This window comes from Myxocyprinus asiaticus, chromosome 6, assembly GCF_019703515.2.
Source record: "Myxocyprinus asiaticus isolate MX2 ecotype Aquarium Trade chromosome 6, UBuf_Myxa_2, whole genome shotgun sequence".
NCBI classification, from domain to species: Eukaryota; Metazoa; Chordata; class Actinopteri; order Cypriniformes; family Catostomidae; genus Myxocyprinus; species Myxocyprinus asiaticus.
Window position 1 is genome coordinate 9226562 of NC_059349.1, and position 26247 is coordinate 9252808.

General features: G+C 42.4%; 1 protein-coding gene across 4 annotated transcripts in view; it reads left to right on the plus strand.

Annotated features, from left to right (window-relative positions):
• Nucleotides 1-26247, plus strand: part of dab1b (DAB adaptor protein 1b) — a 111817-nt gene that overhangs the window by 58980 nt on the left and 26590 nt on the right. For 3 of the 4 annotated variants that reach the window (XM_051699544.1, XM_051699546.1, XM_051699545.1), the window contains exons 5-12: nucleotides 8756-8887; nucleotides 8997-9116; nucleotides 9417-9455; nucleotides 12064-12129; nucleotides 15040-15099; nucleotides 16208-16264; nucleotides 22772-22871; nucleotides 24402-24947. In XM_051699544.1, coding sequence (XP_051555504.1) covers nucleotides 8756-8887; nucleotides 8997-9116; nucleotides 9417-9455; nucleotides 12064-12129; nucleotides 15040-15099; nucleotides 16208-16264; nucleotides 22772-22871; nucleotides 24402-24947 — 1120 coding nt within the window. The remainder of the gene's footprint in view (nucleotides 1-8755; nucleotides 8888-8996; nucleotides 9117-9416; nucleotides 9456-12063; nucleotides 12130-15039; nucleotides 15100-16207; nucleotides 16265-22771; nucleotides 22872-24401; nucleotides 24948-26247) is intronic. The other variant, XM_051699547.1, reaches the window with a different exon arrangement.

The window sequence follows — 26247 nt, forward strand, 5'->3', positions numbered from 1 at the left end:
AAATTTTAATAGTAATTTTTCATGTTATTAATGTCTTGACTATACAGTTTGGTCAGTTGAATGCCACTTTGGTGAACAAAAGTACAAATTTCTTTCCATAAGAGCAAAATCTGTACATTATTCCAAACTTTTGGCTGCCAATGTGTGTGTGTGTATATATATGTGTGTGTGTGTGTGTGTGTGTGTGTGTGTGTGTGTGTGTGTGTGTGTGTGTGTCAGGTTAAAATATCTTAATTCACCCTTCCGCAAATAAGGGCCTTGAAAAGGTCTTAAATCTGAGCCAGGGTTGCCAGGTCTCTGTTACAAAACCAGCCCAATAGTCAATCAAAACTAGCCCAATAACCTATAAAACTACCCCAAAACCAGCCCAATAGCAAATCAAAACTAGCCCAATAACTAGCCCAGGCCTAGTTGAGACTGCAAATGTCAGAATACACCAATTTGAGACATTTTCCTTGTGATAAATTGGCCAATGTAAATCTAGTATATATTTATATACAATGAACTCTGAGGTTGATCATCAATGGAAAATGCTTCTGTACGTGTCATGTGATTTCAACTGGATATACTGCATTTTGTATGAAAATGTAATTAGAGATGCACATATAGAATTTTAAGAGAATGAGTATGAATACTGATAATTTCTTACTGATACCCACATGGAGCATAACTTCACTATTAATAACAAAATACAGGTTCCCTATCTGTCACTCACTCAACATTGGTGTCGATGTAGTGACACTAGGGGTCACTCTTGGGAGCCCGAGACACCTCTGGTCTTTGATAAAAGGCCAATGAAAATTGGCGAGTGGTATTTGCATGCCACTCCCCCGGACATACGGGTATAAAAGGAGCTGGTATGCAACCACTCATTCAGATATTCTCTTCGGAGCCGAACGGTCATGCTCATTGAGCTGAATACTACTGTTCATTCACCTCTGCTGGATCTGACGGCACATTTCAGCGGCTTCTCCCCCCTCTGCACTGGTTCACTGCAGAGAATGCCCCTGGGTGCTTCGGCAGAAAAACTAGAGAGTATATTTTCTGAAAGAGCTTTTTCCCCTCTAAAAGAGTATATATTTCTCTAAAAGAGCGCACACACGGAACGTCTTTTTAAAGATGCTTTCCTGATTGTGTGTTATTCCTCGTTGTGCTCGTTATCTCTCGCCTTCTAACGGTCACGATCACTGTCTTTCGTATCTGGGCACTGCTCAAGCGGAGACAGCGTTCATGGATGGTCATGTTCTCATTGCGAGAATATGTCCATGGCAACGTTGCGGTCGCAGCTCGCCTTCATAAGAAAGCGAGCCACCCCAGAGGCTCCCGCCTCGGTCCTTTTACCCACGGGTATGAGGCCAGCGCAGCTAGCACTGGGGGCGATTTGGGGACCCAAATGGGACCGCCTCCGCCGGGTATCCCCCCGCGGACCTCCCATTCCCCAGCACGCTCGTCTGCCCCGATCAGGCTTCCGGGTGAGTCCGCCGGCTCGTCTCACGGCGAGTTCGACCTCTTATTCGGAGCCCGCGAAAGTGATGAACTCTCGAGCGCAGCATCGGAGAGCGGGCTCATCCAGTCGGAAGCCTCAGCTGGGCTCCTCCCTTCGGGGTCGATTGCCAAGTCACAGGCTGACGCGGAGATGACGACATGCTTTCCCGGGCAGCCGCGAGCGTCGGTTAGAGTGGATTTCACCGCTCTTCCCTGAACCCTCACGGCTCAGTGATTGGTTCCTGGGCTCGCGGCGCCACTCAAAGCCACGCCCCGCCCCCGTTCCTTTCTTCCCGGAAGTGCATGAAGAGCTGACAAGGTCGCGGGAGGCACATTTTACTGCCCGGTCCCGATCTTTTCAGCTTCCCCGCCCTCACTACCCTCGATGGTGGGGTGGCCAAGGGCTATTCGGCAATACCCCGGTGGATAAAGGTGCTCGCGGTGCACCTATGCCCGCAAAGCACCGCCACCTGGCACAGGTGCCAAAAAGCCCCCGTCAAGGCCTGTAGGTTTACGTCGTCTCTGACGGCCAAGGCCTACGGTGCCGCTGTACAAGCCGCCTCCACCCTGCACGCCATGGCTCTCCTGCAAGTCCACCAAGGCACTAAAGGAACTGCACGAGGGTAGTTCCGCCCCGGGATTGATGCAGGAACTGCGCTCGGCGACCGACCTCGCTCTCCGAATGACGGAGATCACGGTGCGGTCTCTCAGGCGGACGATGGCCACACTAGTGGTCCAGGAGCACCACCTTTGGCTCAACCTGGTCGAGATGGGTGAGGCCGACAAGACACGATTCCTTGCTGCCCCCATTTCCCAGGCAGGCCTATTCGGCGGCACCGTCGAGGACTTTGCCAAGCAGTTCTCGATGGTAGAGCAGTAGATGGATGCTAGCCGGCATAGGAAGCAGACGCCACCCGTCTCGCGGCTGCCCAGAACCCGTGAAAGGCTTCAAAGCGCCCTTGAGACGGGCGACCCAGGGACAACGAAACCCGCTGCTCTGGAGCTGGTAAGCAGATCTTCATCTTTTTGTTACCTTTTGCATTTAATTGCGCTGCATGCCCAAGTGGCTGCAGTACTCAAGAGCTCAGCAAGAGCGGTTTCCTTGTTCCCTGGGTCACGTATCCGGTGTGTACGGCCGTCATCACGACCACCGCCACCACTCTATTTGGCAGGTTTGGCTCTCTAGCGGCGGTCTCCCGCCCCTGAGCACCCAGCTGTGGCACAAATCCACCCCCGATGTGACAGTCTCCACGGGTCACAAGGACAGGCCTCTTCCTCCCCCGTCCCAGGCTGTTCCGGGGGTGGTCACAAGGAGCCAGGTAAGTGCTTCGATGTCCTTAGACTCAGCACGGCCACGACGTGGCCACCTCGATCCTTCCTTGACACAGACCCTTCCTGCAGTTCGCGTTCGAGGGTCAGGCGTATCAGTACAAGCTCCTCCCTTTCGGCCTGTCCCTGTCTCCTCGAGTCTTTACGAAGGTCGCCAAGACTGCCCTTGCCCTGTTAAGGGAGGTGGGCATTTGCGTTCTCAACTATCTCAACGACTGGCTAATCCTAGCTCATTCTCAAGACGTGTTGTGCGCACACAGGGACCTGGTGCTCTCACACCTCAGCTGACTAGGGCTTCAGGTCAACTGGGAAAAGAGCAAGCTCCTCCCAGTTCAGAACATCTCTTTTCTCGGTTTGGAGTTGGACTCAGTCTCCTTGACGGCGCGCCTTACGAACGAGCACGCCCAGTCGGTGCTGGCCTGTTTGAAGGCGTTCAAACAGGGAACAGCGGTTCCACTGAAACTCCCTCAGAGGCTCCTGGGGCATATGGCATCCTCGGCGGTGGCCACCCCGCTCAGGTTGATGCATATGAGGCCGCTTCAGCACTGGCTCCAGACTCGAGTCTCGAGACGACCATGGCGCCACAGGACACATCACGTTGGTCTGTCACCGTCTTTTCAGCCCTTGGACCGACCTCTCGTTCCTACGGGCAGGTGTTCCTCTAGAACTGGTCCCCAGGTGCGTCATGGTTACGACAGATGCCTCCAAAACAGGCTGGGGCGCCGTTTGCAACGGGTACGCAGCCGCCGGCCTCTGGATGGGTCCGCGACTGCATTGGCACATCAACTGCCTCGAGTTGTTGGCAATTCTGCTCGCCCTGCGGAGGTTTCGGCCGTTGATCCAGGGCAAGCACGTGTTAGTTCAGACAGACAACACGACAACGGTAGCATATGTCAACCGCCAAGGTGGTTTGCGCTCTCGTTGTATGTCACAACTCGCCTGCCGTCTCCTCCTCTGGAGTCAGCAGCACCTCAAGTCGCTGCAAGCCACTCACATCCCGGGCAACCTCAACACTACGGCGGATGCGCCGTCACAACAGGTTACCCTCAGGGGAGAGTGGAGACTCCACCTTCAGGTGGTCCAGCTGATTTGGAGTCAATTCGACAGGCACAGGTGCACCTGTTCGCCTCCCAAGAATCCTCCCCACTGCCCGCACTGGTACGCCCTGACGGAGGCCTCCCTCGGCATAGACGCGCTGGCACGCAGCTGGCTCCCTGGCATTCGCAAATATGCATTTCCCCCAGTGAGCCTGCTTGCACAGACCCTGTGCAAGGTCAGGGAGGACGAGGAGCAGGTCATCCTGGTAGCACCCTACTGGCCCACCCAGACGTGGTGCTCGGACCTCACGCTCCTCGCGACAGCTCCCCCTGGCAAATTCTTTCTCAGGGAAGGGGCACCATCCGGCACCCGCGCCCAGACCTCTGGAATCTCCATTTCTGGGCCCTGGAAGGGATGCGGAAGACCTAAGCTGTCTCCCACCTGCGATGGTAGACACGATCACTCAGGCTAGGGCCCACTCTATGAGGCGCCTGTATGCCTTTTAAGTGGCATCTATTCGCTAAGTGGTGTTCTTCCCGTCGGGAAGACCCCAGAGATGCGCAGTCAGATCAGTGCTTTCCTTCCTGCAAGAGAGGTTGGAAGGGAGGCTGTCCACTTCCACCTTGAAGGTGTACGTTGCTGCCATAGCAGCACACCACGACGCAGTCGACGGTAAGTCCTTAGGGAAGCACAACCTGATCATCAGGTTCCTAAGAGGCGCCAGGAGGCTGAATCCCTCCAGGCCGCGCCTCGTTCCCTCATCGGACCTCTGTAGTTCTTCAGGGTCTACAGAGAGCCCCCTTTGAGCCTTTGCAGTCAGCAGAGCTTAAGGCACTCTCCTTGAAGACTGCCCTCCTGACTGCGCTCACTTCCATCAAGAGGGTAGGTGACCTGCAAGCGTTCTCTGTCAGCGAAACGTGCCTGGTGTTCGGTCCAGGTTACTCTCACGTGATCCTGAGACCCTGACCGGGCTATGTGCCCAAGGTTCCCACCACCCCTTTAGGGACTAGGTGGTGAACCTGCAAGTGCTGCCCCAGGAGGAGGCAGACCCAGCCCTGTCGTCACTGTGTCCGGTGCGCGCTTTACGCATCTATTTGGATCGCACGCAGAGCTTTAGAATCTCTGAGCAGCTCTTTGTCTGCTTTTGGTGCACAGCGGAAAGGAAGCGCTGTCTCCAAGCAGAGGATCGCCCACTGGCTCGTTGACGCCATAACTATGGCATTTCTCGCCCAACACATGCCGCCCCCGGTAGGGCTGCGAGCCCATTCTACCCGTGGTGTGGCGGCTTCTTGGGCCTTGGCCAGAGGTGCCTCTCTAACAGACATTTGCAGAGCAGCAGGCTGGGCAACACCCAACACTTTTGCAAGGTTCTACAACCTCCGGGTGGAACCGGTTTCGTCCCAGGTAGTGGCATGCAACACAAGCGGATAAGCCCGGGATAGCCGGCCGGGTGTATCGCTTGCACATAGCGCCTTCCACCTCCTTTTGAGCTGAAGACGTGCGCCGTTAATTCCCAGTAGTGTTCACAAAATTTGTTCCCTGGTTGACTTCCTCCGAGCCCTGTGGCAGTCGAGTTTTCGGAGAGACTCGCTGCTGGCCCAGTTCTGACGCGCTAAGAGCCCGGTTCTGGGGTAGGTGCTCTGCATGTGGCGGTTCCCTGTAAGGCAAACCCCATGCAATCTATATCTTCCACTAATTCGTTTCCCTGCTGGCAAACCTTGTCTTCCTTGGGCAGAGCTCCTCTGCCCCAGTCTCCATGTTTGTAGTAACTCCTCCCCCATTGGGCAGGATCTACCTTGAAGGCTCTCCACATGGTTGGAAACACCATGTGATGTATTCTTCCACTTAAATATCCCCCCCTCTCTTTGGGCGAGGTGTGGTCTCTGCGGTGTCCTCCCCTTGGGAGGGACACCCCCGACTAGACCTGGCGGCCCAGTCAGATAATCCCCCTTCTTTTTTAGGGAGTGGAAAAAGAGAAGGGGAAAAGAGGCCACAACTGGGTTAAGCCTGTCTCTTTCTTTGGGTAGTCATCTTGTCCCCAAAAAGGGCCGTTTGACACTCATAACTGTGTTGGGGGAGGTTATGTGTCGACCTGGTGTGCTGGCTATGAGGTACACAGCAAGTCTGCCCACCACACACCGCCAGTTCACGTAACACAGTTCAGCCTTATGGCGTTATGTATAGGGACCCCTAGTGTCACTACATCGACACCAATGTCGAGTGAGTGACAGATAGGGAACATCATGGTTACTGGTGTAACCTCCATTCCCTGATGGAGGGAACGAGACGTTGGTCCCTCCTGCCACAACGCTGAACTACCTGCTGAAATGGCCGGACCTTATATCGGCTCCTCAGCGTAAAACCTGAATGAGTGGTTGCATACCAGCTCCTTTTATACCCGTATGTCCGGGGGAGTGGCGTGCAAATACCACTTGCCAATTTTCATTGGCCTTTTATCAAAGACCAGAGGTGTCTCGGGCTCCCATGAGTGACCCCTAGTGTCACTACATCGACACCAACGTCTCGTTCCCTCCATCAGGGAATGGAGGTTACACCAGTAACCATGACGATATTATTGGTCACCAAGGTATCATAACATCAAAATAGCTTTTTTTTTTTTTAATGAAGTGTAATTTTATTGGGTAAACGATAATGAAACTTTACACATACTTAGTTTATTAAACACGGATACTATAACTATATTAGTAATTTTTTATGTATAACAAAGAGCTTTTGTTAATTTCACTGCCCTTGGGTTATTCATATTTTCACTTTATCATGTCAATTCAGTGCATTCAGTCAATGCACACACACATACACACATCTGGTGCTGAGCAGTGTTGTTATGTATAATGTTACAGAATTCAGATGGCTATAAGGGATAACGCTTCATAACTTTTTCATTTGATCAAAATGAGCAGGCTCCTTTCATTTGGTTGGCGAGCATGTGCATGCATAGTGAACAGACAGCAATCAAAAAACATGGGCAAAGTCAGAGACAATAAGCACACTCTCCGATGCCCTCCCTCTTGTAAAATTGTGATGTCCGTGGCTGTGAATCGTTTTGAAGCATGTGAATGAATCAACCATTGTTAAATGATCCGCAGACTGCCCAGTGCTACTCGCAAGAGAGGAAAGTGCGCTCGAGAGAATCTGTGTCTGCATGTGCTCTGTACAGTATGAGCTCTATTGCGAGCACAATAGCAACTCTACACAGTTCTAGGCTTTTGCATGTTGCATGGTTTCAGACCATTTAAACAATTACATAAGCCAGTACAGAGCCGGAGCCTTCATTTAAACGTCATTGCCAAACATCCAACCCGCGGAACAAAAAAATCAACCCGCGGAAACAGTTTAAAAGTAGCCCAGTTCCCGCGGACTTGGCAATTATGGTATTAAATGTTATGAGGGATAGTTTTCTCGTTGCGTTTAAGTAGGGTGACCAGATGTCCCGTTTATAAGAGGTGTGTCCCGACAATGTAATTCTGTTACAGCTGGTAGACTCACTGATTTTTTTCTTATTATTAAATATCCTCATTGTCCTTCTCGCTGTTGTCTTTGGGATCGTTTGCAGAGAAGAGAAGAAATTTTGATGTGTCACACATTGATTTGATGATACTTTCCACTGAAATGTACCTGGTTACCATGGCAATGAATCATACACTCTTTGTCATCCTGTCAGTCAGTGCAAGTAGAAATGCTCCAATAAAAATTAGTTTTCAATAACGAGCTGAAAGAAGCCGATCCATTTCTTCGTACAAAATGTGAATATGTAAGTGAGTATTTTTCTGTCACTGTTAATGTTCATTTCCCCACGAGCACTGAGATAAATCACACAATGTCACATTCAGACAGATACACTGCACTTTTTACATAGTACAAGCACTTAAATGTTGAGATGTGGGGGTTGTATTTTGAATTTTGTGTTAAAATGTGTACGAGACATGACAAGTCATTTTATAATGACACATGCAATATGACATCATATGGATAGAATAGACTACATGAAATCTGTACATTAAAAAAGCTCAAATGTGGTTAAATCGTGAAAAAAAACGGAATCTAAAATAAAATCTACATTTTCACAAACTATATAGCCTATACAGTTAAGTGCAGAAGTTTCCACACCCCTTTTGTTTTTATAAGTTTGCACACCCCTTTCAGAATGTATACAAATAGCCTATAAGATATAAAAGATGATATTTTTTATGTAGTTCTGCCCTTCAAAAGTTACATAACACAAAATGTACTCTTATTTACACAAATCATCCTGTTCAAAAGTTTGCACCCCTTGGATCTTCTTGTGTTCCTTCTTGAGCATCAGTAATTGTTTGTATCTTTTGTAATAGTTGTGTATGAGTCCCTCAATTGTCCCAAGTGTCAAAAGCTGGATCTCATCATATAGCCACTGAAGATCTCAAATGTGCAGAAGATGTTGAGAAATCAAATAATTGTACAGTAGTTGGGGGTTTTCTTAAGAAAAGTGGACATCTTCACTGCTCAGGACAAAGCAGAGACTCATGAACAATTATTACACAAACAGTCATTGATCATCGAGAAAGAAACACACCATATTAAAAACCAAGAGAATGTCAACTTCTGAACAGGATCATGTGTGTAAATTCAGTTACTATTTTGTCTTGTGGAATATAAGTGAGGATCTGTTATGTCAAATAGCTTCTAAAGGGCAGTTCTAAATAAAAACAAAATATGCTCCCTAGACATTTACGTTTAGAGAACATATTGGCGTATTGTGTTCCCTTCAATTGATTCCTTAAATTTTCTTTAGTTGGTCTTAAAAAGGTCTTAAAAAAAGTGAATTTAGCTTAATAAAACCTGCAGAAACCCTATATATATATATATATATTGAAATTATGGTAATGATAACTTTATTAATCCACAGGTCTTACAACAACAACACTCTGTGCACGAAGTCTCCTATATTGCCAAAGACACGAGGGACCATCGCGCCTTCGGCTTCGTGTGTGGAAAGAAAGGAAACCACAAATTTGTGGCAATCAAAACAAGCCATTCGGTTTGTGGTTTTGGTCTAAACTTTCATAACTTCAAAAACATTCAAATTGTTCTCTTGATGGTTAAAACTGCGGTTGTTCATCTTAACTTCAGTTTTCTTCCTCCTGTAGGCGGAGCCAGTCATACTGGACCTGCGTGACCTGTTCACCCTGGTCTATGACATCAAACAGAGGGAGGAGTCACAGAAAAAGACTCAGAAGGACAAACACTGTGAGCCAGCCGTATATCAGGTAGATTCCAACAACATGAGCCTAAATTGAACTCTTTCTGGTCAAAGTGTCAGAATGCTTCATGCCAGTAGTTAACAGCTTTTCTTATTATTTTTTGTATTTTATTATAAGAATATGTAGAGAAAATATTGGGCGATGTTGACAATAACATTGCACCAAAACCTTTAAAGATTAATAATGTAAAGTAAGCATTTATTCATAATATCGCTCATGTTTTAAATGTTTCTGTTGGTTTACCTCTAATGTCTTCTCTACCAATATGCTCCCAATTATGCCTGTTTGTCTCGATGGCTGACACAGAGCATTCTGGAAGATGAGATGGATGATCCAGTGTATCAGGTGGGCAAAATTCACATTTCTATCAATAATTATTGTATGTATGTTCACATGTACATGTAACCTGATTTTGTAAAGAATAATGGACACATTCTGCTCAATTTAATCATTAAAATTTCATTTAATATTAGCAGATGCTCACAAAACATGAATTTCTGTTAATTATTTAACCCCTATCATTTCCAGTGTATGGATATGCTGTCATATTTTGTTGTTTTGTGTGTATGTTCTATGGAGAGTCATATACATCTCTACTGGATGTACTGTGATCTTTTTAATCCAGTGCTGTCTCGCTCACACTGAATACAGACAACCTTAACCATCTTTTTGACATCCACATTTTTTCTTATGCCAAGATGGAAGCTCTCAAAATTTCACTTTAGCTTAGATTTTCTCTGTTATTTCACAACGAAAAAAAAAATGTTTGTATCACCATTGTTAATTAAATGCACAAAGTTCCTTAGTATGATATTTTATGATCCCAGAGGAAATTTTATTGCTCAGAGATTGCTCTTTCAATGCTCAGGAGACTTAACTGAGTTCTCATTTAAGGTATTAGTTTTGTTTCAGATGTTTCTCAGAAGAAATTAAAATAGACACAAATGAGACAATTGTTGAGATAAAGTAGGAAGAATTGAATGAGAAATGTTTGAGTTCATATTGAGATCTCTTAATTTTGATTGCAGATGTTGGTATGTTGATAAATCTGAGCACAGTTTGAATCATTGTTGAGGTCTCCTCTGAAACTCTAGCCCTCCTATATTATCTATATAATCTAGGTAAAGAATGTGTTACACATACTGCATTTAGTTACTGGAACCAAATGTTGTGACTTTGTCAAAACCATAAGAACAGTAATTTTTTCCTCATTAAAAAAGTGTAACTCTTAAAGACATGAATTGTAATTTTGCAATATATGTAGGAAATCATGACCACTCACATTAAAATGAAGACTCCAGTCATATCAGTAACCTCATAAAAGCTGTTTTATTCTACATGGAGAGGGTCCACACATGGGGGCTGCCATGTTAGAATCACATGACCAGCCGAATACTACTCGCTTAATCTCAGTAACCGTCCTGTTATTTGACACTTTAACTCACTGATTAAAGTAATCATGGCTGACTGTGAATACTAAATTTCTACAATGACATCTGAAACTGAAAACTATTGAATTTAAATGATGCTGCATCCAAGCCTCTAGGTGTCAGTGTAAGTCCAAGATGACACAAAGACTAAAGTTACTGAGGTGCACTTTAAAAGAAATACCAGATAAAAACAACATTTTCCTTCCATTGTATGAACGGTTCAGTTTTTACCTGTATGGGAGGAACCAGTTGTGGCCTTCTGACTCTGGATGTTATGCAGTTTTAAATTTTTTGTACATCAAGTTTGACCTAGAAATTTTACAAATGTTCTCACATTTAGCCTCTCACCACATACTGTTCTCTAGCTCCCCCACCTGCTCCACATCCACATGTCCACACACACAAACACACAGAGGTAGAGTATTTTTTTACAGTTTTAAACAGGTAATATGTAAGTAAATAAGTTTATCATGATTTTATATAATATGTTACAATGGGGTTGAAGGCCCCCCAATGGTTGAAGACCACAAGAATCATTTCTCCTAAAACTTTAGATGGCAGAAAGAAAAACTACGGCACCTTCCTAAACCCCTGTAACACTGCAACAAATTGTTTGACATTAGTGGGAAGGAATGGATTTGTTGCAATGGGCACACAAAGTGGGCCAAACACTGTTAATTTTCTACAAGCAAAATCAATCAGAAGTTTGTAATACAGTTATACACTTTGGGACCACAATAAAACAGGTCTACAGAACTGCCGCTCACTGGATGTTTTTTTGTTTTTGGCACCATTCTGAGTAAACTTTAGAGACTGTTGTGTGTGAAAATCCCAGGAGATCAGCAGTTACAGAAATACTCAAACCAGCCCATCTGGCACCAACAATCATGCCACGGTCAAAATCACTGAGATCAATTTTTTTCCCCATTCTGATGGTTGATGTGAACATTAACTGACGCTCCTGACCCCTGTCTGCATGATTTTTTGCACTGCACTGCTGCCACATGATTGGCTGTTTAGACAATCACATTGATGATTGTTGGTGCCAGACAGGCTGGTTTGAGTATTTCTGCAACTGCTGATCTCCTGGGATTTTCACTCACAACAGTCTCTAGAATTTACTCAGAATGGTGCCAAAAACAAAAAACATCCAATGAGTGACAGTTCTGCGGACAGAAATGTCTTGTTGATGAGAGAGGTCAACAGAGAATGGCCAGACTGGTTCGAACTGAAAAAGTCTATGGTAACTCATATAACCGCTCTGTACAATTGTGGTGAGAAGAATATCACCTAGAATGCTATTATGAGATGTGGGTTGGTGCTGTTTGGTGGCAGGTGTTTTTAATGTTGTGGCTGATCGGAATATATCTGTATGTATGTATGTATGTATGTGTATGTATATATATATATATATATATATATATATATAATGAATAGACAGTGAGATTTGAATGTTGGTAGTGTTGTCCTGTCTGACTAGTTCCCTATGGGGTGTCTCTCGTTTCTCTCCCAACTCCTCATAGTACATTGTGTTTGAAGCTGGACATGAGCCTCTCCATGGCCACCAATCAGAAGAGAGCATTTACCAGGTACTTTGTTAAGCCCCTCTCCTAACCTGTACAGTTATCACAAAGAAATGGGCAGGGTTGCCTTCTATTTTGAATTTCACAAGCAGTCTTATAGTAATTTTCCAACAATATTCTTTCTCCAATAAAATAAAATATTTACAGTATAACTTTTGCAATAATTTGTCAGTTGAAAAATTATTTGCTCATGTTTTTCCTTAGAAGACTACAGTATAGACTAAGTTAAAGTAATAGCTCACCTAAAATGTAAAATTCTGTTATGATTTACTCACCATCATATTGGTTCTAAATCCATATTACTTTCTTATGTAGAGCACTAAAGGAGAATTTTTAATGAATTTCCCAGTCTGTCTTTTCAATGATAGTTGATAATGACTTTAAGGGCCCTATTTTAAAAGCACTATGTCATAAGTTATACACGCAAAGTCAATGGGTATGGCCATGAAGTTTTGGTATTTTTGTGCAAGCATGCGCTAAGTAGTGTTGGGAATACTGCATTACTAAGTAATTAATTACAGTAATTAAATTACTTTTTCATTAAAAAAAGTAAAGGATTACTCTTAATTTTTCAGTAATTTAATTACAGTTACTTCTGATGTAATTGTGTTAAATACTATATAGTCTATAGAACAATTATATATAAAACAATAGTGAATTTAAAATCGAAATATAACATCTAATGTTAAAATATATGTTTTCTACTTTAACGCTGCCCCCTTGAATTCTTTGGCCAGTTCATGAATAATTTGTTTGATTTTATATGATTCATTTGAAAGAACTACAAGAACAATTTCATGTCTGTCCTTGTATTTTTCATTTGGTCGAGGTTGATTAGGGTTTTAGAAAGTAATTAGTAACAAGTAATGCAATTACTTTTCAGACAGAGTAATTAGTACAGTAATCTAATTACACTGTAGAAGATGTAATTAGTAGTTAGTAATTAATAACTTTTTTAGAGTAACTTACCCAACACTGGCACTAAGTCTAGGCGCAAGTGGGTTTGGCGAAATTGTGCGCGCAAATGCTAATGGACTGGGTGAAGTGCAATTTAATTCTGAGGTTTTTCTTCGCCACTGTCTGCGTCCTATTGTATAGTCCATTACCTTTCAAGCACCAGCGATATAAACAAAGACAGCACATTCATAAGAAATTGGCAGTGTAAATGGACTGTATGCAATGAATTAAAAGAATAGAAATATGGACATGCATTATTTTGTGCATTATCTGCATCCTTGTTGAATGTCAGGCATATTTATATGACAGTGACAGACTCCTTTTATACATATTGGAAAATGTGTTTCTCGTCAGGATTTGAATTTACACTCCATTAAATTATAGAGAATGTAAGTATTATTAATCATTTTCATCTACTGACACACAAATTATGGCTAGTATTAACAGTGATTGTGCCAGCACACATTTAACTTCTACCAGTCAATTTTAATTTTGAAAAATGTAATTAATTTATTGAAACACGAAAAATTAAAACATAAATATTTCTAAATTCAGATTACATTTCAAACAAAACAAAAATGTAATAAAAATATCGATGTGGAAAAAGAAATCATACCAAAAAATCATACCAAATTCAGACATTTTTATCTCTCCATCTTCTTCTACTGGCCCCTTTTGCAGTGACATAAAAATAAGTAAACCATGACATAAAGATAGTTTAACACAAATCTTATAACAGTTTCATAAAATGCCTAGAACAGTGATCGTCATGGACATAATTTGATGTTCCACTATATTTTACTTTATTACCACCTGCTGGTGGAATCTCCAAACTGCAAATGTAGGAACTGAATTTGGAATTTGCACTGAGACGTGGTATTGAAACGTCTTAGCAGAATGACCTATTTTTCAGGAAAATAGCAAATTGCACTTTACACCACTTCATTAACATACAATATATCCCCAGTTAGCGTGCATACACCCACAGATAGAGCAAACACTCCCACCCACAGCCACCTAATCTTTGCACTGGCATGGAAATTGCACTTAGAATTAGCGCTCTCACGCATTAGACGTTGCGCGTGGTCGTAGCTCATAGAGCAATCACAAAAATAGAGCCCTTAAGCTTAAAAAGGACCCAAAAGTATAATTAAAGTAGTCCTTGCAATTTGTGCATCGTATTTCAAGTCTTCTGAATGCAGCTTTTGGTGAAAAACAACCCAAAATTAAAGTAATTTTTCGGCGAAAATATTGATGTGCGTTGAACGTTCATGATTGCGTGAGAGAAGCTCGTTCATAGTGGCATGTGTTCACGCAAGAAGCAGTACAAGTGCTACACAAACAGACATCAAGTGTTTTACTGAAAATGACTTAAATCTTTAGTTTTTTTCTAAACAAAACTTATCATATACTTTCAAAAGACTTGGAACATGATGCCCGTGCTGCACAAACTACCTTTTTTATATACTTTTGGGTCCTTTTTCAATCACTGTAACTGCCATTGTATTGAAAAGGTGAACCGGCATGTTCATTAAATATCTTTCCTTTTGTGTTCTGCATAAGAAAGAAAGTCATACGGGAATATGTGGAAGAGTATATTATGAAATAATTTTCCATTTTCGGTGAACTATCCCTTTAAATACCCCTGCTTAAAAACACAGCTTAAACCAGCATAAGCTAGTTTGATGGGGTTTTTTTTGTTTGTTTGTTTGTTGCTGATTTAAACTGGATTAGCTAGCCTCCCAGTCACCTGGGAGGAACAGCTGACAAGTGCCCCAAACCCCTACAACCAGCCAACAGACCAGCCTGACCAGGCTGGAAGACCAGCTAAGACCAGCAGACCAGTTTAGGTTGGTTTAAGATGGGGTTTTTTTCAGCAGGGACCAACAAATAACCACATTGAAATATTTTTGTAGCACAGCAGAAGACTTGTTTTGATAACTTATTATAATTTTGTAGGTCCCAACAAGTCAGCAGAAAGAAGGAATCTATGATGTTCCAAAACGCCATTGTATGACTGTAGGTGCTTCCAACCTTTCCAGCCCTTCCTCCCTCAAACAAACCTCTCAATGTTCCTCCCCTTCTTCATATGGAAGATTTTAAGGATTTTTTGCATTCCACAGCAAATGAAAGCTACTAATGATAAAAAAAAAAAAACTTTCTAAAAGGCTTTCATGCATGGTAGTTTTACCAATTTAGTGGTATTTATGGCAAGAACTTCATGCAGGTGGATGAGGGGAAACCAAGCATTGGTTGACGTGAGAGGTTTGTTTTTGGTGTTCATCTCTTGTCTGGATGTACTGCATGGGTTTAGAAGAACATTACAATGTTTTTTATGAAGAGCATTGTGTTTTTATTACAAATTGGGCAGAAAGAAATGGAATTAAAGATTGGTTGTGGCCCGCAAACATTTTATAAGAATTTCATAGTTTTCACAAATAGTATAGAGTTTGTTAAATGTATAATCATTCGATTTACTAAAAGAACATTGAAGAACCAGGCATGCAGTGCAAAATCCCAAACGGATCCATATCAGTCACAATAGAGGCTTGCTTTCACCTGAATTAATCTTTTACCATCAATCCATTTCACAGTGTTATTGCTTGTCTGTTCATTCAGTTGGAGCCTTTCAAGTGCTTGGAGCCACCCTCACATAAATCTCAGTTTCCCTTCCGCTATGTTTTCCAAACACTGATCCTGCCTGAATCTATGAACACTCAAGCATCTAGTTTTCTTTATAAATTAACAATGTGTTGGTTTTCTTTTTCTCCTCTTGCTCATACATTGGGTTCTGACTGTTTGCACATACATTTAAGTACTCATCCACCTCATATTCACACTCTTTGTGTTGTGATTAAATGTGTTGCCTGATTTCCTTCAGTTGTTGATGTGATGCAGTCATTCATTGTCAACTCTTCTCCCTGGTACCCAATCATATAGTCTTTATAAATGAATTTTACATTTTACAGTATTATTTCCTGTTAAGTCCCCCGCTGAATTGATAACATCAATGATTTATTAAAACTCTAAATCAAAGACCTGTTGTGAAGTGCTCATTGATTTTGTGCAGATACTCCTGCAGCATGGTATTAAATCTTATTTATGTTCCTCTCTGACTGTCTTGCAGAATATAAACCAGTTTGATCTCTTTGGTGACATGGCCACCCCACCAGACATCCTGTCAGTAAGTAAACCTCAAGAGAATATTAACAAATCATGTGTTTTGTTTCAGGAGAGACCAAGATGAGACAAATAACATTTTATGAACATTTTTCAGAAGAACACTGTACGATTAATGCCGGTGGAAATTTAGAGTTTTTTTAAAGTATAATTTTTTAAAATTATTATTTAGCATATAGTATATGTGGGGCCAAACATATATTTATAAAATCAGAATATCTATTTGTAAATTTAAATATATAGTTACAAATAATGAAAATAGGGTCATAATCTAGAAAATATATTTATAAACCTGAATATATTGTTATATTATCCTCCTGTGACCCAAGCGTGACTGCATTTTCCATTCCCATTATTGATTTGTAACTAGTAGCCCCTAAGAAACATACAAAAAAAAAGTTTTTAGACCAAATAAGTTTCCTAATAATTGATGTCCAGGTATGTGGACAGTGGGACTAAGTTGTGAAATTGAAAATAAGAAAATCAGATTTAGCTCCCTAATTAGGGAATTACTTAACCTCCAGTGTGCTGTCTGTCTGCACTGGTCTCAGAACAGTTTGAAATGCAGCTTATTTTCATCCTAACTCCGTATAAAGCCTCTGAAAGCAACATTTTCCAGCTTTTGAATGCATACATTGATTCTCAATGTGATAACGCACAGTGAATATAGCATATTTTAAGGAAAATGGGCCTATAGTCCACAAATGCAGTCATTGTGTTTAACATCGTGTCATTTTGCAATAAATGGATGAAATTTTTAAAATGGCATATTGGATGAAATTATACTCTACTCTTTTTACTCAAACAGGTTTTAATGTAAAAACGTAATGAGGTTTCGTACCAGATGTAGTTTTGTTGCCATTTATCCCAAAGACAACTTAGCTGAGATCAGAGGCATGTTGTTTTGTCATGTGACTCGGTGCCTCAAAGTTTAAACCTTTAATAACAGCCTAGAGTGTCCTGAACTGAGATCAGTCAGATTAAATGAAATGAAATTATGCATAGCTTATAGCGAAGCCAAAACGTAATGTCCACACATGTGGACGCGGGGTCTCAGGAGGTTAAAGTAACTATTATAATTTATATTAAACTAATATATGGTGTTCCTACAACTTTGTTCCTGTCAGGATCCTGTCATCAGTCTAGTCTTGTTTTTTACTTTTGTGCAGGATCCTGACACTCTTGTTGTTTTTGTTATTTTGGGGTGTTCTGTTTTTTCCATGTGTCTCTCTTTCCCTGCTTGTTTCTGTTCCGTTCCATGTCATGGCCCCGGCCCCCCGTTTCCCTGATGTTCTGTTAATTTTCTTCACCTGCCCCTCTCGTTTGCCTGCCTGATTTTTCCCTCTTTATATTTCCCTCATGTGCTCATTCAGCTATTTTCGTTATGGGTCTGTTCCTCCACCCAGCTTCTGTTCAGCAGGAATTGGTTTCCCAAAACACAGGTCCTAAAACTGAATTTTTGTGCTGCACTCAGGGCGGTCAGCCCATTTTGAAGTATGCCATCACTCCTCTGGATGTGGCCCATGAGCTGTGCTTGGGAGAGACTAGTCTTAAACACCTGTTCCTGTCCGGACTTGATGAGCCTCTCAGTTCGGAGTCGGGGGTGACATTTTTATGGCCCTATTGGGGAGTGGTGAACCACGTTTGCCGGCTTAGAGAGATGGAGGTCCTGCTTGAGGTAAGGACCTCCATACTGGATAACACCTCCTCTTTGTCCGTGCCCCACCATCCCTTTGGTTAACCACAAGCCAAGTGTCACAGAAAAAGGAGGACTGCTGCAGCCCTTAAAGAGATACCTGCCCTCATTGCTGCATTCCACCTGGAGACGCCTGCCCTGGCCGCCGCTGTTCGCCAGGAGGCGCCTGTCCTCGCCACTGTTCTCCAGGAGGCGCCCATCCTCGCCGCTGTTCACCAGGAGGCGCCCTTCCTTACCGCTGTTTGCAAGGAGGTACCTGTCCTTGCCGCTGACCACCAGGAGGCGGAGGAACCTGCTGCTGACCGCCAGGAGGCGGAGGAGACCACTGCTGACCACCAGGAGGTGGCGGTCATTCCGGCAGCAGTGCATCTGACCATCTGGAAGAGGAGGAGGAGGAGAAGAAGCGCCCCTGTTCCCCAGTCGCTGCCAGTGCTCCCAGCCATGGGTGCCGTTCCCTTGCTGCTGTCAGCATTCTTGTCCGCAGAGGCCATTTCCCAGTCACTGCCAACACTCCAACCATGGTGGTCACCACACAGCCTATTCAGTTCCCCTTGGTCATCGAGTCCTTCCAGTTCCCCATGGCTGTCGACAAGTCTGTCCAGTTCCCTGTGGACATCAATGAGCCTTTCCAGTTCCCTGTATTCATTGAGTCCGTCCAGTTCCCCATGGCTGTCGACAAGACCATCTAGTTCCCCCGTGGCTGTCGACAAGTCCGTCCAGTTCCCCGTGGCTGTCGACAAGTCCGTCCAGTTCCCCGTGGCTGTCGACTAGTCTGTCCAGTTCCCTGAGGCTGTCGATGAATCCGTTCAGTTCCCTGAGGCTGTTGACGAGTCCGTTCAGTTCCCTGAGGCTGTCGATGAGCCTGTCCAGTTCCCTGTGGCTGTCGACAAGCCTGTCCAGTTCTCCATGGTCGACAACTCTGTCCAGCCCCCGGTGACCTTCGATGAGCCTGTTAAGTCCCCTGTGACCGTCGACTATCCTGTCCAGTCCCTAGTGGCCGTCAACCAGCCCTTTGCTCAGTCCAGTGGCCAACACCCATCAGACACCAGCTTACCAGTTTGTTACACAGCCCAGTAACCAGCACCCATCAGACACCAGTGACCAGCCTTTTACTCAGTCCAGTGGCCAACATCTGTTAGATACCACCTCCCAGTCTGACCAGTCTGTCTGTCCTTTTGCGGCCGCCGACCTGTCTGTCCAGTACCCTCCGGCTGCTGTCCATCCTGTCCAGTATCCATTGGCTGTCACTGACCTCACCCTATGTCCAACGGATGCTTGCCTGTCTGCCCGTTCCCCAGCTGCCCTTATCTGGTGGCCAGCACACTGCTTGACCTCATCCCTGTCCTCAAGCCTCCTCCAGGCCACCGGACCTTGTCCACTTTCTAAAGCCTTTCCCCTGGTTTCCCCCACTCTCCCTCCCTTGGTTGTTGTGGTAGTCGTCCCTTAAAGAGGGGGTACTGTCAGGATCCTGTCATAAGTTAGTCTGGTTTATTACTTTTGTGGCAGGATCCTGACACTCTTGTTGTTTTTGTTATTTTGCGATGTTCTGTTTTATCCATGTGTTTCTCTTTCCCTGCTTGTTTCTGTTCCATCTCATGTCATGGCCCCACCCCCTCGTTTCTCTGATCTTCTGTTAATATGCTTCACCTGCCCCTCTCGTTTTCCTGCCTGATTTCTCCCTCTTTATGTTTCCCTCATGTGCTCTGTCCTATGCTGGATTCTTCCTCTGTTTTATTTCTTGTGTTTGGTCCTTGTTGGTTTTGTATTTCAGTTTATTGATAGTTCTCTGTTGTGTTTGTTTTTTTCTTTTATTTCATGGGTAGTTTTTGTTTATATTTTCTTTAATAAAATATTTTTGAAGAGTTGACTGTCTGCAACTGGGTTCTTCCTGACACAAACCATGACAGTAACCTTTCATGTCCCTTGGGTTGATGTTTAATAAACTAACAGATTTCCACTATTTTATTTTTGTTATATAAAGATCTCATTAGTACTGAATTGGAAACTTTTAACCAGGCCCTCGACATTTATTTTTGGTACTTTTCAAATGCCTTTTATTTACAGATTGTTCTGTTTGAGCCTTGTCCCACACCCAGACTTTTAATTTTAAACTCTGAAATTATCAAGTTTAAAACTATGGTAATATAAACAGAGCTAAATATAAAAATAAACCATTTTAATATTTATTGTGTAAAAATTATTTATAACAATTTTTCACAAAATATGACAGTTACGATTGTGGCGTCAAACAACAATTTTTCCCCTAATACATTTTTTAACTCATAGGTTTGTTTTCTTGTTAACCAAGTTGACAAAAGTGCCAGTAAAGAGCGTGCTTGAAATAAAATATGAGACAAGTGATGTTTGAAGAAAACAAAGTAAATTCAAGGTAAATATAAACTGTGAGCAGAATATTTTTATTGGGCATCATTTCCAATCATTCTGTAATTTTTTAAAATTGTAAATATATAAAGTGTAATAAAAAGTGTAAATATATTATTTAATTGTGTGTATATAGGATACATAAATTGTTAGCTATTAAATTAGCCTTAGCAAGACAACATTTTCAAAAACGTAAAAATTTTTAATTTCTATCAGCCTCATTTCCACCACAGAATTCTATTAAACACAATTCAGAAGATGTTCTGGAAATGACACTGTGCTGTGAATTTTCATGGCTATCAGGAAAAAATAATTAAAATTACATACAGGTGCATCTCAATAAATTAGAATGTCGTGGAAAAGTTCATTTATTTCAGTAATTCAACTCAGATTGTGAAACTCGTGTATTAAATAAATTCAATGCACACAGACTGAAGTAGTTTAAGTCTTTGGTTCTTTTAATTGTGATGATTTTGGCTCACATTTAACAAAAACCCACCAATTCACTATCTCAAAAAATTAGAATATTTTGACATGCCAATCAGCTAATCAACTCAAAACACCTGCAAAGGTTTCCTGAGCCTTCAAAATGGTCTCTCAGTTTGGTTCACTAGGCTACAAAATCATGGGGAAGACTGCTGATCTGACAGTTGTCCAGAAGACAATCATTGACACCCTTCACAAGGAGGGTAAGCCACAAACATTCATTGCCAAAGAAGCTGGCTGTTCACAGAGTGCTGTATCCAAGCATGTTAACAGAAAGTTGAGTGGAAGGAAAAAGTGTTGAAGAAAAAGATGCACAACCAACCGAGAGAACCGCAGCCTTATGATTGTCCAGCAAAATCGATTCAAGAATTTGGGTGAACTTCACAAGGAATTGACTGAGGCTGGGGTCAAGGCATCAAGAGCCACCACACACAGACATGTCAAGGAATTGGGCTACAGTTGTCGTATTCCTCTTGTTAAGCCACTCCTGAACCACAGACAACGTCAGAGGCGTCTTACTTGGGCTAAGGAGAAGAAGAATTGGACTGTTGCCCAGTGTTCCAAAGTCCTCTTTTCAGATGAGAGCAAGTTTTGTATTTCATTTGGAAACCAAGGTCCTAGAGTCTGGAGGAAGGGTGGAGAAGCTCATAGCCCAAGTTGCTTGAAGTCCAGTGTTAAGTTTCCACAGTCTGTGATGATTTGGGGTGCAATGTCATCTGCTGGTGTTGGTCCATTGTGTTTTTTGAAAACCAAAGTCACTGCACCCGTTTACCAAGAAATTTTAGAGCACTTCATGCTTCCTTCTGCTGACCAGCTTTTTAAAGATGCTGATTTCATTTTCCAGCAGAATTTGGCACCTGCCCACACTGCCAAAAGCACCAAAAGTTGGTTAAATGACCATGGTGTTGGTGTGCTTGACTGGCCAGCAAACTCACCAGACCTGAACCCCATAGAGAATCTATGGGGTATTGTCAAGAGGAAAATGAGAAACAAGAGACCAAAAAAGGCAGATGAGCTGAAGGCCACTGTCAAAGAAACCTGGGCTTCCATACCACCTCAGCAGTGCCACAAACTGATCACCTCCATGCCATGCCGAATTGAGGCAGTAATTAAAGCAAAAGGAGCCCCTACCAAGTATTGAGTACATATACAGTAAATGAACATACTTTCCAGAAGGCCAACAATTCACTAAAAATGTTTTTTTAATTGGTCTTATGATGTATTCTAATTTGTTGAGATAGTGAATTGGTGGGTTTTTGTTAAATGTGAGCCAAAATCATCACAATTAAAAGAACCAAAGACTTAAACTACTTCAGTCTGTGTGCATTGAATTTATTTAATACACGAGTTTCACAATTTGAGTTGAATTACTGAAATAAATGAACTTTTCCACGACATTCTAATTTATTGAGATGCACCTGTAAATCTCCTTTAGTGCATGTACTGATGCCTTTGTTAGTCGACAAAGACAAAACTTTTTTGCGTGACTACTTTCTAGAAGTCCACAGTGCTAAACGTGCCAAAGTTGAAGTATCATCCATATATAGTTATAGCTATAGCTATATATAATTATAAGTCTGAATATACATACTGCAGTGCTATTTGCATTCAGGTATGTTCAGTATTCTGTTCTATTTGCACACTACTGTTATTTAGATAATTATGAGTTGATATTTTACTTGCACTAATTTCATATGATTGTGCCCTCCACAAATTCCACTGTCAATGCAACAATTTTCTAAAAATAGCAGCAATGTGTGGCCAGTGCTATTCAGGTTCAAACAGTTACTCTGTAAATACCCAGAATATTTTTATTCAGTGTATTGTGAAAGTATCAACTCAGTGTATTTTTTCCATGTCAACCCTACGTATTTTATTATGGTATGATATTGACAATCATTTGAGGACACAAATTACACAACAAAAATGACTGCATTGTCATCACAGATGCCAGCGTCACCTGCTAACACACTGGATCTTGGAAGGAGACGACATCAGCATCCCCCAGAACGTTTCACCCATTTCAGCCCACCAGCAGTGCCCTCAGGTAACCTACATGTGACATTTCTTATCATTAGCAACCCAAAGACACTTAAAACAGAATGCACGATGCATGGTGCGAAAGTGTGAGCATGAGGCAACTGTCTGTGTTCTGCGAATGCTAGCGAGTCCTTGAATAACGTATAACGTGTGAGTAAGGGCAGCCAGGGGAGTTTCTGGTGCCCTAAACAGACTGCGTAATATGTATATAGGGAGTGGCAGTACTGATTGTAGTGAGCTCATGTGACAACAATGTCAGACTGATCCCACTCTAAATTTAGCATCATGAGGTTGAAAGTTTTGCTGCTGAAATCGATCTGTGCTCACTGAAATTCAAACCACTGCCTCAGTGGCCAAAACTGAAAGTGTTGTTGAACATATGGGCATGTGTGAGATTTCATTTCAGGATGAAATGTCCACAGAGTGATGCCAAAAGCGAGTTGTATTTTTAGTTGTAAATGATTTGCAATACAGTAAAAAGGAACGCCTCAACCCTTAACTCAGTGGTTCAGATTATTATTTTTTTATTTTTTATTTTGGTCACAGGAAAAACTTTTGCGCCTTTAAGTATAGCTTTTTTTCATCCCTGAAACACAAGAATGAGGGATCATAATTGTGACTCTCAAGCTCCAAAAGCACATACAGTAAAAGCACCATAAAAATAATCCATATTAATAGTGTGCTATATTCAAATTCTTCTGAAACCATGTGATAGTGTTGTGTGAGGAACAGACCAAAATGTAATTGTTAATTCACCTATTTACCCATTCGTATCCCACTGGAGCGGAAGAAATCTGCTTGGCCCGCCCACAATACTAAAAAAGCTGCTGTTCTAGGGGCTTGTTTGTAATATGTAAAGCGAGCGTGTATTGTCTATCATTGCTTTCTGTGCATGAGCAATAATATCATCTTAAATATGTTTGATCACAGTTGGAAAGATGCCAGCTTTATTTCCAAATGCCTAAATATACAAACAGTGTTGATTTATTTTTTGCTTACCTAGCCACACTATTGCTACAATGAATGCGTGCAATCATCATTTGAAGTCTGAATAAAACAATGATGTGATTAAAGCACTGAATCCAGCAGAAACTTCAGCATTATTGTCAGACTGTAAAGCACTTATGACAGACATCACTGCTTTCAGTTCACAGTGATCGGTTGGTGCCCGGCGTTTCCCGCTTCTCATTTGCATAAAGTTGAGCATTTCTAAAAGAAAAATTCTAGATCTGCACACACAGGATTGGCTGTAGTGCCAGGCGAAAGTAAAAACCAGGCTTTAATGAGAAAAGGCAGAGGAAAAGAAATTTCCTACATGTTCACACATTTTTTGAATGTGTGAATGTGAATAAGACTTGAGAATGGGGCAGTCTTTCCCCTTATAATACCTTCGTACTCCCCAAGAACCACTGCCTTAACCTAACGTCAATGTAATTTTAAAGCAAAAACGCAACCTCTGAATCACACTAACCATTGTTTATGTAGCCAATGACTGGTACTCAGGAGGAAGGTTATGATGATTACTTTTGTTTCTCAGGGTATATGACCATGGGTGCTATCCAGGCTGCTCACTGGGCTCAACAATCCTTTGCCACCCAAGGTGCTCCAATGGCCTTTGGGGTTCAGGCACCGTTGCAGGTGGCCCAGATGCTTCCTGGAGGCCAGCCTGTGATTTGGGGTCAGGCCAACCTCTTCCACTCTCCAGCCACGGGCCAGCAGCAGTGGACTTTCGTACCGGCACAGACGGTGGGCATGGGAGCACATCCAATTCCAACAGCTGTGCTTCAGGGTCTCGTTCCCATAGCAACCATGCGACCCCACTCCTGTGAGCCCCCTGAAACATCATCAACCATTACGAGTCCTCAGCACTTTGTTGCCTCTACCCTGCGGCGTAGTGGATCTAAACACACCCTGAATGAGGACCCTTCAGAGGAGACAATAGCCATTCACATGCACACAGGACAACTGGAAGCTGCAGCAGACCCTGGACAGCCTTCTGAAAAACGTGAAGTGGAGGAACTGGATCTTTCACAGATGAGTCTGACTCCAGGGTCATCGATATCTCCATTCACGACTGACTCTTGTGAGTTCAGAACACTCAAAACACTTATAATTGTTGTGCGTAACTGTTGGAGATCCTATTTGAACCCAGAGTGATCATATATCAAGGGTGTAAAGTTCTTACGTTTAGTAATGAAGTACAATTACTGTACTAAAGTGTTATTTTGGGGAATTTCTACTTTACTTGATTAAAATTGAAACCGAATACTTGCACTTTTACTCCATTCATTTTCTAATGAACATAAGAAACAAATTACATTTCTTATTAAAGGCACACTCATTTTTTGTTCCGTTGAAACCTAGTTCCATGGATGCAGTATCACACAAAAGTTCTCGGTTACTGATGCTATTGCAGAAATGCATTATTTACAGTCAGCCCAGAGTTTCTGCTTAGAAATTTTGGTGCCGGCCAACGTGTCTGGGAATGAAAAATTTTGCCAGACAAATTGGAAAATATCCGGTCATCTTATTTCGGTGTTTATTTTGCAATGTAAACGCGATGGACTGTGCATAATAATGCAATACATGCTAATTTATGGCACATTCAAGTCAACTGAACGATAAACGTTTGTTCATTATAACTACATTTTCATTCAAAAAAGAAAAACAATGGTCCATCATGGAATGATGATGGAACAATGTGGCAGCACTAAACTAAACATCAATTTCCCACATATTTTTTTGTGTATAAATAAATATTAAAATAACAAATCATTTGATTATGTAATATAATTTCTCTTGGCTAATTACCTTGGCTTATTTCCTTGGCTCTTTATTTTTCAGACTATTTTCATCTGATTTTTCATAGCACAAAAGCGCATTGCTGCCAAAGTGAAGTCAAATGTGTTCAGTGTTTCTCAACAACTTGAGATTCACATAAGCCTGGTGTCCTTCTCTCCAGAAGATGGAAACGCAAGGTTTTAATGCAATTCTGAAGTGAGAATCTTCACTGAGAGCAAGCAAGACAGGAATAACACAGGCTGCTTATGTTAGTGTGCGGGACAGTCTTCGGATTAGGACTTCACAAGCTTTGGGAAAGTTTAAACCTCCATGGCAGTGAAGCGCTGTTATCAATGCATGGCGTCACACTGTACACTTGGGGGATCAATAAAAGGGGTTGCTGATGCATCGTGCTAATATTTTCACCGGACATTGTGTCTGACAATGTTTGAATTTGTCAGACATTAGGATATTTTAACAGTCAAAAACTGTTTATTACCGGCTAACAGAAACCATGAGTCAGCCATTATTTATCAGATTTATTAATTTATCAGGCATTATTGAGATAAAACAAGTAGCATTTGACTGATTGTATGATCTCA